At 45.1% G+C, this 15694-nt stretch overlaps 1 protein-coding gene across 1 annotated transcript; it reads left to right on the forward strand.

Annotated features, from left to right (window-relative positions):
• Positions 1-1321: 1321 nt before the first annotated feature.
• LOC146252464 (putative helicase mov-10-B.2) lies at positions 1322-11473 on the forward strand. The gene is made up of 23 exons (XM_084680971.1): positions 1322-1939; positions 2196-2298; positions 3543-3730; positions 4000-4096; positions 4315-4459; positions 4728-4977; positions 5266-5352; positions 6412-6574; positions 6800-6960; positions 7168-7341; positions 7639-7751; positions 7871-8067; positions 8189-8292; positions 8453-8550; positions 8702-8800; positions 8895-9000; positions 9280-9397; positions 9481-9672; positions 9826-9894; positions 10003-10128; positions 10277-10365; positions 10713-10831; positions 10984-11473. Exons 1-23 carry the CDS (start codon positions 1806-1808, stop codon positions 11043-11045), a joined length of 2994 nt encoding a protein of 997 aa, XP_084537097.1. The 5' UTR covers positions 1322-1805; the 3' UTR covers positions 11046-11473.
• The last annotated feature ends 4221 nt before the right edge of the window (positions 11474-15694 follow it).

Consider the following 15694-nt stretch of genomic DNA (forward strand, 5'->3'; position numbering starts at 1 on the left):
GTGATCCTTCCTACGCTCAATCTCAAGCGCTAGACTGTGATTTAGGATTGGAAGTACACTGCATGGCAATCATTGGATGGGTCACTGCCAGAATAACTGGAAATGGTTTCAGTTGGTTTAAGGTCTACAGAGCGCCCTCGGGAAGACGTTGGGTTTCTGGGTGACCAGAAGAGCCTCTCGGCTAGCACGTCGGGCTATTAGAACGTTTGAGCGTCCCTCTCGCCATGGCGATAAGATCAAGGCATTCCGGCGGCCAGAGCAGTCATTACCCTGCTCCTCAGACCATAATGTCCCCCCATTAGAACTCCCATCGCCACGGCAACGCAGCTGAGGACATTTAACTCGCTACACAGCAGCCTCTCTGGGTCACTGACACGCACTCACACACACGCACTCACACAAACACATTGCACAGACACGCTCACACATTGTATACAGGATATACAGTGTGTATGTATATGTATATATACACACACAGGATGGAATGGCTAGATGATGAAGTTAAAGATAGTGGTGTGCAACAGATCAGGTAGAGGCATCACTGAACCTCTCTCTTTCACACACACACTCTCTCACAAACACACAGGTACACACACACACACACACACTGCTGCTATGACGGGTCAAGCCTGTCTGGGCCAGACTCCTACTGCTGACAGCAGGTTTTGGTTGTGTGTGACGCTGTCTGGGAGAGATGACTCCCTGCTGACAGAGCAGAGTCACAGCCGTCAGGACAGCAGGGCCATCAGTGAGTCATCAGTGAGTCATCAGTGAGTCATCAGTGAGTCATCAGTGAGTCATCAGTGAGTCATCAGTGAGTCATCAGTGAGTCAGGACGGCTAGCCAATCCTGCTGATGAGTCACTGTCCAGTGCTCCTTCAGCCAAAGGACAAAATACCACAATCAAGTTTAATGAGTCACTGCTCAAGTCTGTATACACTGATATCAATACCAACACATTAATGCACACACAGAGACAACTGTGTGTGTGCGTGTGTGTGTGTGTGTTGTGCTACAGTAGGCTACCTTGTCCTGATCCTTCCTGACCATCTCTAGTCTCACCCACAAGACAAGACCTACCCTACTCTAACCATGGCCCGTACTGATCACTTTTACACACACACACACACACACACACACACACACACACACGTGTACACTAACCTCTTTGGTGGCACTTGCAGTCAACGCTTAGCACCGAATCCTAGGGTATGACATCGATCGACTTGAGTCAACAGCGTCATCTTGTGTCATAAGAGTTAGTTCACTGCAAGACTACCTTCCGGATATCACTCGCTGGAGTGAACTGGGCAACATAACAACTTACGACATTGTTCGTACCCTCTTCAAATAATTGTTTATAGGCTAAATAAATACATGAATATTATAGCTTATAAGTACGCTAAATACATTCACGTTTTCAGCGTGGTTTAGGTAATGTGGTTATGGTAAAACAACAAACTCTATAGCATGCGTAAAAAATGGTAATGCAAAGAATAGACCAGAGATACACATGAGAGCGCTTTAAATGTAAAAGACTGGCCACCGATTCACAGCTCTAACAATTTATCTCAACCATATGCCCAAATAGTGGCCTGCTACATGGAGTAGGCTAAAAATTCCGTTTATCAAGGGTATCCGCCCAGTTAAATTTAGGTTTCGTTTCTTCCTGGTATCATTTCTGAAGAAACTCTTCAAATCACCGGGCGATTGTTGATATTTAGCTGCACGTAACTGAGGTGGCTTGATCGTCAATTTAAACTTTCAATCTATGTTGCGGAATTGATCCGTCATCTTTGTACAACATGAGTGGACGGAGTATGCAGGCTCGTCGCCAAGTTGGACTGGAATTCATTGAATTCCTAGAAGAAACAAATCGAAGATCCATTATAGACAAGCACAAACTCCGTGACATTTACAACTCCGAATTCAGGAACAGGTAGGCCTGTCTTCCTCTTGATGCGGTCAGGTCACGCTACTGTGTAGTTGTTTCTCTGTCTGAATGAAATCGGAAAAAAAATTGCATTGTGTGGGCAACCTGAATCTCGTGCGTAATAAGGTTGCAACGCTCCTCTGTACATGTTTGTTGATAGGAAGGCTTTTGTGTCTTTTTTTGTCTCTCATTAGCATAATATTTTATGACCTTTGTTTTTATCTAAAAGGCAAACATGCACCTGTTATGTCTCTTTCAACAGAGCTCCTGGACTCAAGGACCCAAACTTCAGTGGGATTCTGTATGCTCTAAGGTTGTCCCGAAAAGCCAAGATTTACGATGGACAAGTACACTTCAATCCCATGGTAAACCCCCTCAAGATCTTAGTTCTTTATGATCTTAGGTCTCAATGCCCCTCGTCACCCAGGCCCTTGACTGGTTTGGTTAGGAGTACATTTTGGGCAAACCTGACAAAGTCATCATCATATAGCGTTTCCCAGTGAACCTTGAACAACAAATGCAAACAGTCTGTGTTTACGTTTGACCTGTGTCAGCGTTGATATGCAAAGTCTGTTTGGGTTTCATTTCTTGCGATGTAAGGTCAGGTGTGCCAGAGATAGCCATGGCCCTACTAATAAAGTCCCAGTGCCAGGAATGTCCAGGTCTTCGATTGGTCCTGTCTTAGTCTTGTTTTCCTGTTGCAGATCAAAGTTGTATGGTTTAGAGACAGGGCTATCTGCTGTTTTAGTTACACCCTGATAAAAGAAGGGACAGAAGTAAATGCCTCAGCCAAATTCCTCTCGATTTGCCTTTGTGACCCATTTTCCAACCTGCACCTTAATGTACTTTGTCTTTTTGTAAAGATAGATAAACATATGATACGAGCAATTATGGCCATCATGTGACCATACATCTGTGGACTGCTGCACTATGCAGAGAGGGAAGTGGAGGTATTGGTATTGTCAGATATGGGTTTCCTGTTATGATTCCGGTGGCAAACGTCAGTCTGCAGTATTTATCAGGTGTCTGGCTGTGCCCACTAGTCCCATGTTCTTGAGTTGTTTTGTAATTGTTTCAGTAGCAAGTGCCCTACCACTCTGACATGGAAAGGTTCCCCTTCAGCTCTGGATGCATGCAGGTGAACAGTGACATATGTGATCTCCACTGGGATTATGGTGAACTGCACTTTCTAGTCAAACCACTGGGAACGTTGACTGGTGTGTGGGTAAAATGTCAACGCACACACTGAGTTTCAATCTGTCTATATGTACTGGACTCTGTTACAACGTACTGTGGCGTGGTCCTACGGGGGTGTAGGATTGTTTGAAACAAGCCCAGCTCAACCACAGAGTCCTGGGGGACTGCAGCAGGCTGAGAGGGGACTGAGCACAGGTGGTGAGCTGGGAGGGCATCTGGCTGGGATGTCACATCCTGAAGTCATGTCAACGTCCTGGTTAATGATATGGATCATATTGCCCCAAACCTCTCCCCGGAGATATTTTTAGAATCTAAAAAGAGGGACGGAGAGACATTCAGAGTGGCAGATCGAGGAGGAGACTAGACAGAGAGAGAGAGTCCTGTGACGTCCTCATCCACCTCTCTCTTGCAGGTGAGGTCTTTTCATCAAGATCAGTGGCAAAGACCCCGCCCCCAGCAACCGCAGCAGGGGCTGTCCAATGGAGTGCCTGTGCAGAATGGAGTTTCTCCTGACCAGGGCGAAGCCCCAGACGTCGTGTCAGGGGTCCGTGCTAGGAGAGAACTAGCACATCGTCTCATCCAGAACCTGAAAGCCAACAGGTAAGCAGGAAGCAAACCCCACACCCTCAGGGTACACTCCTACACATGTAAATACTCCTTCCCTGCTTTCATTAATGCCATCTCTGATCAAATACAATTGGATGGTTAAATATTGAGATATGTACAAAGCCGTTATGAATTTAGTCATGTCAGATCAGTGTTTGAATGGAAGGAAGGATGTATTTCTCTGATTTGATATGTGTTGTGAGTGCCCTACCAACCACCCTCACCTTTAACCCTCCATTGCCCCATAACCTACCCTTTCCCAGGGCTATGTATATATCTGACAAAGGGGGGGTCACCATCACAACTGATCATAATATGGAGGAGGGGAGAATTCGCATCTCTGTGGATGGAGTGACAGAGGTAAGGGTTAGAACCATGCTTGACCTCTGTGGTTTTCGCAAAACCTTGAAGGAACCACAACAAAACCAGCCATCAATGTGTGTAAATACCAAGGCTGACATTTGGGAGGCCTGTGTCTTAAAGTCACTCTCTTGATAATGTACAGGAAAATGCATCATTTGTTCTGGGCTTGAGACATTATTGGACTCACGTAAGTACCGGCATTCCGTGCTTCCCAGGTTTATGTGGTCAGTCTGTTCGTGGAGAACAAGGGTTCGGGCCCGGTCCACTTCACCTACTACTCTGCCCTGCACTGGATGAACTGCTTTATCCTGGAAGATGAGCACAAAGTCACCCGAGCCAACCCGCTCCAACTCCTACCTGGTAAGAGTACAGACACACACACACAAGCAAATATATATACACAGCACAACCACAAACCTTTATGTGTACTGTACACACACAGTGATGCTCATGGATGGCGTGATGGTTAGACCATGGATGGTTAGACCGGATTTATATCAAAGTCCACACCCAGTGCTCATGTATGCATTCCAGGCCTGATGATCCCCGTCAATAAACTGGAGTTAGTTTCAGGAGTTAGTCATCTGTGAGTGTATTGTGAACCAGCTGTCTCCCATGCCTTGCTAAGGTGTGCGCTATAAGATCCAAGTCAAGTTCAAGCCTAGGATGGTCGGCTTCTACCCTGCCACTCTGGCCTTCGAGTTCAAGACAGACCTCCTGCCCTCCTCCACGGCCTTCCACATCGTCCGGTTCCTGGAAGCCCAGTGCGTCACCTCCCTGGCAAGGGAGCTGGCCCCCACAGCCCCCTACAGACGCCGCCCCATTACAGCTTCCAACTCCCAGTACTTCACTGTGGAGGACGGAGAGCCTCCTGAAAGGTAGATAACACACACACAGCCGATACCTGCCACCTCCCACACGCTTAACTCTCCACCTGATATGGGGTTACACTCCCGTCACTCGATACATTCACCATCATCTAGTTTGGCGATCTTAGATATGCTGCACCAGTTTCAGTTTTTTCCTATTATCAAACCCCCCCTCAAAATCACCTGTTTATCTGCTGAAGTAGTCATTGAGCAGTGATGTCCCATTGTGCCCCTGTAAGAAGAATGGGGGAAACATCTCTTAACCTCCTGTGCCCTCTTCATCCCCACGTTCTCCAGCACGGCCGAGCTGCATCTGGTCCAAGTGGTCCCGCTGAAGGACTACAAGGTGCCTGCCAATGTCATGGAGCTCATTCGTGGCAATAGGTAGGTCTGTCAGTCCATCCAGTCATCCATCCATTCATCGATCCAAACTTAATCCATTAATTTATCCATCTGTCACAATAAATATGTTTTAATGTATTTTGGTAAAATGGTTGGTTATATGATGGCTAGCTGGTTATATGGTTACTTACTGAGTTGAATATAAATTAAACTATTTGAGGAGTGTTGGAGGCTGGGTTTTGGGCTCCTACAGGTTGCTTCTTAAGAAAAAAGGCTTGGGGAGGTTTGGTTCAGTTCAAATACAAAGGTTCTTTATTGCAGCAGACAAGGAACATTTGCTGAGATTACTCTCCGCTCAAGAGTGAATCTGATTTGACATGAGATTCAGTACATATTTAATACAGTTGATCGGACATCCCATAATAGTACATTGACCCTGGACATGTTCGCTTGTTTGTCTTTTAGTAAGCCATTTTTTCAAGGTCTTAGCTCAATCTGCCTGTGTTCTTTATTCAATCTCGTCTCCGGCCATGTCAGCTTGACATTATTAGATGCTTGGCTATGAGTGCCCCCTATTACAGCTTAATCAATTTACATTTAGTCATTTAGCAGACGCTCTTATCCAGAGCGACTTACAGTAAGTACAGGGACATTCCCCCGAGGCAAGTAGGGTGAAGTGCCTTTCCCAAGGACACAACGTCACGTGGCATGTCTGGGAATCGATCCACAAACCTTCTGATTACTAGCCCGATTACCTAACCGCTCAGCCACCTGAATCAATGACGTTTGTTGATCTTGGCTATGAGAACAGTCATCCCGCTTGCATGACTATGAGTCGGCATCGGTTTGTCTTTTACACGTAGGTGTTAGATTGAGCATCCTTAGTCTTGTGTCCTAAGATGCTTATATAGGTCCAATGTGTGTCAATACCAGTTTTCAGGCCCACCACAGGAGTAAACTTAAGTTGTGAAATCGTAAAGATGACATAGTTAGTCATTTATATAGTCAGAGCTGAGTGGGACAACTGTCTCTGTGGCTGAATGTACTGGGTCATCTCAAATAGATATTCAGATGCATCTTGTTTTAATGTTCCCCCTCCAGGCCAATGTTGGAAGGTGCCCTGAGCTGGGAGAACTACTCTCAGAAGTTCCAGCTGCTGCTCTACCTGGAAGAGCTGCAGATGGAAGTGGACATTAAGAAGTACAACATGACCAACCAGCCCATGCACTTTCACCCCACCAATAAGAGGTTCCTGGTTCTCGATGTGAGTGGACGTGCGCGCCCTCCAAACGCACACCCTAGCAAGGACTTGGCACACGTTAACGTCCACACTGAGAGGGTACACATCAAAAGGAACACAAAGAGCAGGTGTTTCAAAATGGGCTGCAGGCTCAGTGTACGCAGAAAACAAACACACAAACACAGTACACATTTCTGCTTTGATGTTTGCTGTGATGTCATCTCTTTGTCGTGCTCCCCCTCCCGGCAGGTGCCAGGTGTGTCAGACAACCGTCCGTCCGTGCTCAGGGGAGACGCCCTGCTTGTCACCAAGACAGCCGAAGCATCGCGAGGCTCCGCAGGCTTGGTGAAGTACAAAGGGTTTGTCTACAGAGTGGAACTGGAGAAAGTCCAGCTGAACTTCAATAAGAAGTAAGAACCAGTCAGCTAGACCTATTGACAAGGAATACAGTACGGTTGACATGTCTAAGTTACTCCATTTCATCAATTAATATAAATCTAGTTTTTGCTCACACGTAAGTTTCTAACTTCTAGTGTTTTTATGCAACATGGTGTTGATGTTTAGCCAAAAAAACTGATTTGTTTTTAATTCAGTTGTGTGGCTGTGTACGTCTTTAGGTTGTTGGCAAGCTTCATAGATGGGATGCAGTTCAACGTTGAGTTTACAGTTAGCCGCCTTATAACTCGCCTCCAGCAGAGGGCAGCAGAGATGGCCTCCCAATACAAGCTGGGGCAGGTGCTGTTTCCTTCTGAGAAAGATTCCGTTCCCATGCCCGACCTCCCTGATCTCAGGTCAGTTCTTGAGCTCCTCTACGAAAGTTGGGTGTCATACCCCGGAAAGACCTCCTCCACCAGTTCTGCTCTCCTCAAGTTGCGGTTATGGCAACCAAAACAGTAAAATCCCCTAGATTTTCACAGTGGTTTCATGTGTCCTTATATGGATCAACACAAAAGAAAGAGCTGGAAAAAAGGGGTTTTTATATGCAGCCGATGTGTTCCCTTGAGACAGGGCTAATTATGGCTTTTGCGCCCAGATTCAGTTACAATCTACATTAAACTCCACCCTCGTCTTTCATAATGTCCGCCCAGGCTCTACGACGCGAAGCTGGAGAAGAACCCTGAACAGCACAGAGCTATTCAGAACATTGTGGCTGGCTCATCCAGACCTGCTCCTTACCTGGTGTTTGGCCCACCAGGAACAGGTAAGATGTGTATGAAAGGTTATCTTAATTTCTTATGTTTTAGACCGTATATGTAAAGATATTAAATGATCCTCCAATGGATGCTAACAATCAAGTGTGTGTGTGTGTGTCATTCCCAGGAAAAACGGTGACTGTGGTGGAGGCCATTAAACAGTTGGTAAAGACGGACAGCTTCAACCACATCCTGGCCTGTGCTCCGTCCAACAGTGCGGCAGATCTGCTGTGTAAGAGGATTGTAGAACACGTTGACAAGCGGCTGGTGTTGCGCATGTACGCCAGCAGCCGCAACCCCTGGGACGTGCCTGAGGAACTACTGGTCAGTGCCTGTCTCTAATCTAAACCACCATTGGTCCATTGGTCTGTAATCTGAGTCCTTATTGGATGTTGTTGGTTGCCTCTCACAGATGTCTGTTGTGTGTTTGTGTGCGTGTAAACAGACGTGCTGTAACCTGGATGAGGACGGGGAGACCTTTGTGTTTCCCTCGAGGGAGGAGCTTATGGAGTACAAGATAATTGTCACCACCCTAGTGACTGCCGGAAGGTAGACTCAGGCTAACTGCTAATGACATATTAATGAAGCACTTCCCTAGCCACCAATGCTAACTGATGTGTGTTACCTGTGCCTCACATACATCCATAAAAATGCCCCTCATATATTTCCTTTAGCCTGAATGCCAACAGTGTGTGTTTGCATCTTTCAGGTTTGTGACTGGAGGAGTGCCCCAGGGTCACTACAGTCATGTGTTTGTAGATGAGGCAGGACATGCAGTGGAGACAGAGTGCATTATTCCCCTGGCAGGTAAGATTGGAGGAAAAATGCCTTACTTTATTTATAAGTTAGAAGTAATGATGATGGTTTTAGCATCATCTCTCTTTTTGCAAGCTCTGTGACTCTATTCGGCATGTTGTGTGTGTGTGTGTGTGTGTGTGTTCTACATGTAACTCTACAGGACTGCTCCAGCCTGGGTCAGGTCAGGTGGTGCTGGCTGGAGATCCCAAACAGTTAGGACCCATCCTGAGATCTCCTCTGGCCATCAAGTATGGGATGGGTAAGGAGTTACCTCCACCACACAGATATTCTGTCAAGCACAGTTTAGTCTGGCAGCTGCAGACTCACTGGTGTTGACCTCGTTCTACCGGCAGGGCTGTCTCTGTTGGAGAGGCTGATGAAGGATGTGTCTCTGTACCAGAAGGGCAGTGGAGGGGCCTACAACGACCGCTATGTTACCAAACTACTGCGCAACTACAGGTATGTGCGCTGAAGCACTTACATATAGTAAATGCTGTTCACTATATATGAATATGTGTGTGTAACCGAGTAGAATTAATTACATTTAATTAAACGCCTTCCACCCAAGCCATCAAATTGCTATTGCTACTGCTATTTTTGGTGGCGTAGCTTGCTAAAGCTGTGTTTATGAAAGGGTGTCATGTGACACCCTTTGAGTTCAGTCCGCGATGTGGGCAAGGCAGGGAGGAAGCTAAACAGGCGAGCGATGATGCATTCATACGTCCTCCTATCTCCCAGGTCTCATCCTGCCATCTTAAAGATTCCCAACGAGCTCTTCTATGATGGAGAGCTCCAGGTGTTCGCTGACAAGATTGTCCGCAACTCCTACTGCAACTGGGAACATCTGCAGAAGCAGGTAGGTCAAATCACACACACACACACACACACGCTTACACACATGCACAGCATTAACCTTTCTTTCTCTCATCTCTTTCCAAGGGTTTCCCCATAATCTTCCATGGGGTAACTGGTCGTGATGAGCGTGAGGCTAACAGCCCCTCCTTCTTCAATGTGGCAGAAGTAGAGATCTTGATGGAATACTTGAAGAAGCTGTTCCAGACCCAGGGCAAGAAAGGCCTGGCAAAAATCAGCCCCAAGGAAATCGGGATTATTGCCCCATACAGGAAACAGGTGAAAACTGTGCACAGCAGCACAATCTCTTGACTTCTGTTCAAATGTATATATTTCTCAGACATTAGGTATTTTTCATCAAATGTATACCTAGGCTTGTGTTCACAGATGCAAACCTATTTATGTCTAATGATGTTTGTGTATGTCTTATAGGTGGAAAAGGTCCGCAAAGCCATCAAGATAGTGGAGAAGGAGCTTAAGCTGGACATGAAAGACTTGAAGGTTCTGAGAACATTTTTAGGCAACATTTTTTCATTGAAAGCTAATTGCCATCAATGAAACTTTAAAAAAGTGTGGTGTCTTTGTGTGTGTGCGTGCGTGCGTGTATAGGTGGGCTCAGTGGAGGAGTTCCAGGGACAAGAGAGGAAGGTGATCCTGGTGTCAACAGTTCGCAGCACCCATGAATACGTCAAGCTAGATCAAAAGTTCAGCCTTGGCTTTGTCAAGAACGAGAAGGTCAGAACTCATCCCTGTGTTCTTACACATGAACGGAAATACCGTAACATGGACACACACACTACAAGACCACACACAGATACTGGAACGTGTGTGTGAATTGTGAAATGTGTAAATTCACGTACTCACTCGTCTCTTCCCTTCACAGAGATTCAACGTGGCAACGACACGAGCCAAGGCCTTGCTTGTTGTGGTGGGAAACCCCATAGTTCTGAGAGAAGACCCTATATGGGGCAGGTGAGTGATGTAACTAGGCCTCTAGGTTCCGTGTTTGAATACATTACATTGAGGGTCATCTCCTGATTGATCCCTCCAACCTGGCAGCGCCACACTCTCTTCTTGGTTTGTATACATTTACAATTAGTCATTTAGCTGACGCTCTTATCCAGAGCGACTTACAGTAAGTACAGGGACATTCCCCGAATCAAGTAGGGTGAAGTGCCTTGCCCAGGGACACAACGTCATTTGTCACTGCCGGGAATCGAACTGGCAACCTTCTGATTGGTAGCCCGATTCCCTAACTGCTCAGCCATCCGAGTCCCCTGTATACACATCACTTTTTCACCTCTGTCTCTCTCTCTCAGGTTCATCCAGTACTGTGAGGATCAAGGGAATTCTGCTGCTTTTTACAGTCACACCATTCAGGAGGAGGAAGTGCTGGTGGAGAGACTGGCTGCTCTCTACCTTCAAGCAGAGCCTCAAGGTAACAAACACACACAGGCTGGCTCACGCACTGACACGCAGTCACAATCTCTCATGTAAATAGATTGTCATTCTCAGTTAACTTCAGTGTTTTTTTTTTTTTCTCTTTCTCTCTTTTTTACTCTCTTTCTCTCCCACAAACATGGTCCCTAGTGGACACGGAAGAGAGTATGACTCAGCAGCTTTTGGACCCGGAGTGGAGAAACGAGGTGTGAGCCCATGGCTCTCGGGAATCGTTCCAGAACACACACACACACTCATTCACAACCAGTACTCCTAGGAAGGAGGGAGTGTGTGGTTTTAGTTTTGGAGAACGGACTCTGACTGGACTGGACTGAACTGGAATGGACCCATCCCAAAGACCATGACAGCCTGGAGAACTTCGGAATCTCATTTGTCTAATTAGAGTTTATTTCTTCTGATATATGTCAAGGTCTGAAGCCCTCTGCCCTCCCTTTAAAGTGGTCTTGATCCAGTGGTTTCTTGGATACCATTATCTTACGGTTTCTGTGTTTCAGCCAAAGTGCCTTTCATGACCAAAGCCCTTCAAATTGAAAAGCCCTTGGACTTAATGGAAATGATTATCAGCACTTTGTTGGATGAATTATTTTGTGATTAAATGGAAGTTGAGATCACTGTGTAAGGAGTTGTTGAGTCAATCTTTATCTTTCTCCCAAGGTAACGAAAGGTGAACACTGACCTTTAATGAGGGTCCGTTTATGAAATAATTCAGACTGTCCTCACACAAACCCATAGCCTGGCTGCCAGCCCAACTTCTCCCCGCCCATAAAAAAATTGGTCGGGAAGTTGGGTCTGGAGGGTCTCGTATTGGGAACAACTACATAAAACCAGGATTGGGACGGACCAATGAAATTGCCAGGGCGGGCTTTATACGATGATGGACAGATGATCAACAGTAACTTAATCAACAACGTCACGAAAGAGCCCTTGGGTTGAATTTGTTTTCAACAAACAACATATTACGTTGCTCTGATTGGTTGTAGGTCTATCCAATTGAGCGAATAGGCATTTGTTTTACGAGTTCGGTTGAAACACGCCCCGTAGTCACAGCCCAACGGAGAGTTTTCAGACTCATATTCTGACTACAATTATGAGTATGACAACATCAGGCTAACAAACCCATATAAAACACATACACATTCACATGTGAAATGTTTACACACATTCATACTTACTGAACATTTACATACACATAGGTTATTTTTTCAAAAGTATTTTTTAAACCTTTCGAAACGTTTTCACATACACAGTGAAAGAACAGGAGAGTGGAGGAGTGTGGCGATAAGAACAGAAGACTAACAGAGTAAAGCAGAGCACAGAGTCCTCATCAAGTACTCATCAATGTTGCAAAACCTTTTTAGAAAATGTTTCAACTTTTTTGCTAACTTTTTTATATTGTTTTTTTTCGACCATTCGAAATGATCCAAACGTTTTTCTAAAAGAAAATTCAAATGGATCAAAAATAGAACAGATTTCCCTGGAGGCCTGAGGAAAGTGTGGCTCCCTGCCGCGCCCAACGGAGACACCGTCTCGACATCTGAGCATAGAGCAGCGACACATTCCCCTACAATAGGGAACACAGAACCAAGGGTGTAGGCCCAGGAGGCAGCAGGATCAGGATGACTGTGAGGATCTGTGTGGCACTAGCAATGCACATGCTGTGCTACCCTGCTATTTATCCCGCCCTGCTAGAAAGTGTGCCCTAACAGCGTGACATGACGAGTTGCTAGTGAAACACTAGGTCTCATAGTCTCCTGCATGAACCAGCTTCGCTTGATCCCCACCCCTGTATATTACAGTCTTTTACAGTGCCTTGCGAAAGTATTCGGCCCCCTTGAATTTTTCGACCATTTGCCACATTTCAGGCTTCAAACATAAAGATATAACAATTTAGGTTTTATCAAAAATCAACAACAAGTGGGACACAATCATGAAGTGAAACAAAATGTATTAGATATTTCAAACTTTTTCAACAAATCAAAAAGTGAAAAATCTGGCGTGCAAAAGTATTCAGCCCCTTTACTTTCAGTGCAGCAAACACTCTCCAGAAGGTGAGGATCTCTGAATAATCCAATGTTGACCTTAATGACAAATGATAATAAATTGAATATAAATAGAATCCACCTGCGTGCAATCAAGTCTCTGTATAAATGCACCTGCTCTATCATGTCTCAGAGGTCCTTTTAAAGCGCAGAGAGCATCATGAAGAGCAAGGAACACACCAGGCAGGTCCGAGATACTGTTGTGGAGAAGTTTAAAGCCAGATTTGGATACAAAAAGATTTCCCAAGCTTTAAATATCCCAAGAAGCACTGTGTCAGACCACTGCGAATCTAGGAAGACCCGGCCGTCCCTCTAAACTTTCAGCCCATACAAGGAGAAGACTGATCAGAGATGCAGCCAAGAGGCCCATGATCACTGGATGAACTGCAGAGATCTACAGCTGAGGTGGGAGACTCTATCCATAGGACAACAATCAGTCGTATACTGCACATCTGGCCTTTATGGAAGAATGGCAAGAAGAAAGCCATTTCTTAAAGATATCCATAAAAAGTGTCTTTGCCACAAGCCACCTTGCCACAAGCTATCTTAAAAACATGTTAAGTTTCCTGTATGTTTAATGTATGCACCTTCCTGCCAAAACAAATTCCATGCCTGTGCAAACGTTCATGGCGATTAAAACCCTTTCTGACTCTGATTACAGTCTGGCAATTTATAAGGCAATACAGTGATGCTGGTGATGTAGATAGTTTACTGATCATAATGTATAACAAGTTAATCTATACACAAGTATTTTACACTGAGAACACAGGGGGAAAAGATTTCCCTGGAGGCCTGAGGAAAGTGGATCCCCCTATATATTAGATTGTGGTTATTTATAAAGCAAAACAATGATGCGCAGTATGTTACTGTGATCATTATGTATAGCTAGTTTCATCTATACATCAGTCTCTTACACTGAGAAAACAGATTTTCCTGGAAGCCTTAGGAAAGGGGTTCCGTCAGGAATGGTGACCTCTGTGGAACTGGCTCTGTGATGGCTACAAATCAGAAAATATGGTTCCAGATTAGTGTGAAGGGATGATATAACTACACCAAACTATCGTTTGAAGATTTAACTCCTTTGGGAAGCAGTTGCGGTGGGGTCACAAATTTTTGGGGAGGGTTTTTTCTGGGTCACACATTCTGACGGCTGTCAGGAATGGTGACCTCTGTGGAACTGGCTCTGTGATGGCTCCAAATCAGAAAATATGGTTCCAGATTAGTGTGAAGGGATGATATAACTACCACAAACCATCGTTTGAAGATTTAACTCCTTTGGAAAGCAGTTACGGTGGGGTCACACATTTTTTGGGAGGGTTTTTTCTGGGTCACACATTCTGACGGCTGTCAGAAATGGTGACCTCTGTGGAACTGGCTCTGTGATGGCTACAAATCAGAAAATATGGTTCCAGATTATAGTGAAGGGATGATATAACTACCACAAACCATCGTTTGAAGATTTAACTCCTTTGGGAAGCAGTTACGGTGGGGTCACCAATTTTGGGGAGGGTTTTTTCTGGGTCACACATTCTGACGGCTGTCAGAAATGGTGACCTCTGTGGAACTGGCTCTGTGATGGCTCCAAATCAGAAAATATGTTTCCAGATTAGTAGGAAGGGATGATATAACTACCACAAACCATCGTTTGAAGATTTAAGTCAAATGGGAAGCAGTTATGGTGGGGTCACAAATTTTTGGGAGGGTATTTTCTGGGTCACACATTCTGACGGCTGTCAGAAATGGTGACCTCTGTGGAACTGGCTCCAAATCAGAAAATATGGTTCCAGATTAGTGTGAAGGGATGATATAACTACCACAAACCATTGTTTGAAGATTTAACTCCTTTGGGAAGCAGTTAGGGTGGGGTCACAAATTTTTGGGAGGGTTTTTTCTGGGTCACACATTCTGACGGCTGTAAGAAATGGTGACCTCTGTGGAACTGGCTTTGTGATGGCTACAAATCCGAAAATATGGTTCTAGATTAGTGTGAAGGGATGACATATATATACCCAAAAACATCATTTGAAGTCACGGTGGGGCACACATTCTGATGGCTGTCAGATATGGTGACCTCTGTGGTACGTTTTAAATGGTATAGTTTCAAAACCTTTTGTATAATTTTTATTTCAAATATTTTACATTCGTCTTGTACCCTTGGAACAGTCTTCCCTGGAGACTGAGGAAAGGGATTTCCCCCTGTATATTAGGGTCTGGCCATTTATAAAGCAATACATTGATGCACAGCATGTTACTGTGATCATTATGTATTGGAAGTTTCATCTATACATCAGTCTTTTACACTGAGAAAACAGGTGGAACAGATTTCCCTGGAGGCCTGGGGAAAGTGGTTCCTCCCCTGTATATTACAGTCTGTCCATTTATAAAGCAATACTGTGATGCTGGTGATATAGGTATGTTACTTTGATCATTATATATAACAAGTGTCATCTATACACCAGTCTTTTACACCGAGGACATAGGTGGAACAGATTTCCTTGGAGACCTGGGGAAAGTGGTTCCTCCCCTGTATATTACAGTCTGGACAGTCTTTTACACCGAGGACATAGGTGGAACAGATTTCCTTGGAGACCTGGGGAAAGTGGTTCCTCCCCAGTATGGGGTAGGCCAGATTAATCTCCTATGTGTGACTGTGGGAATACCCTTCTTCACAAACCAAGTGGTCTCCGACTCCTAGTATGGGTTTTAGACCATGACAAGTGTTCTCAATGTAAAATACTTTTTCAACCTTTCAAAACGTTTTAACACGTGAAGTGAAAGGAGAGGACAGGACAGAGAAGGAG

The sequence above is a fragment of the Hypomesus nipponensis genome, chromosome 18 (genome assembly GCF_054491055.1).
Source record: "Hypomesus nipponensis isolate SF chromosome 18, ASM5449105v1, whole genome shotgun sequence".
Taxonomy (NCBI): Eukaryota; Metazoa; Chordata; class Actinopteri; order Osmeriformes; family Osmeridae; genus Hypomesus; species Hypomesus nipponensis.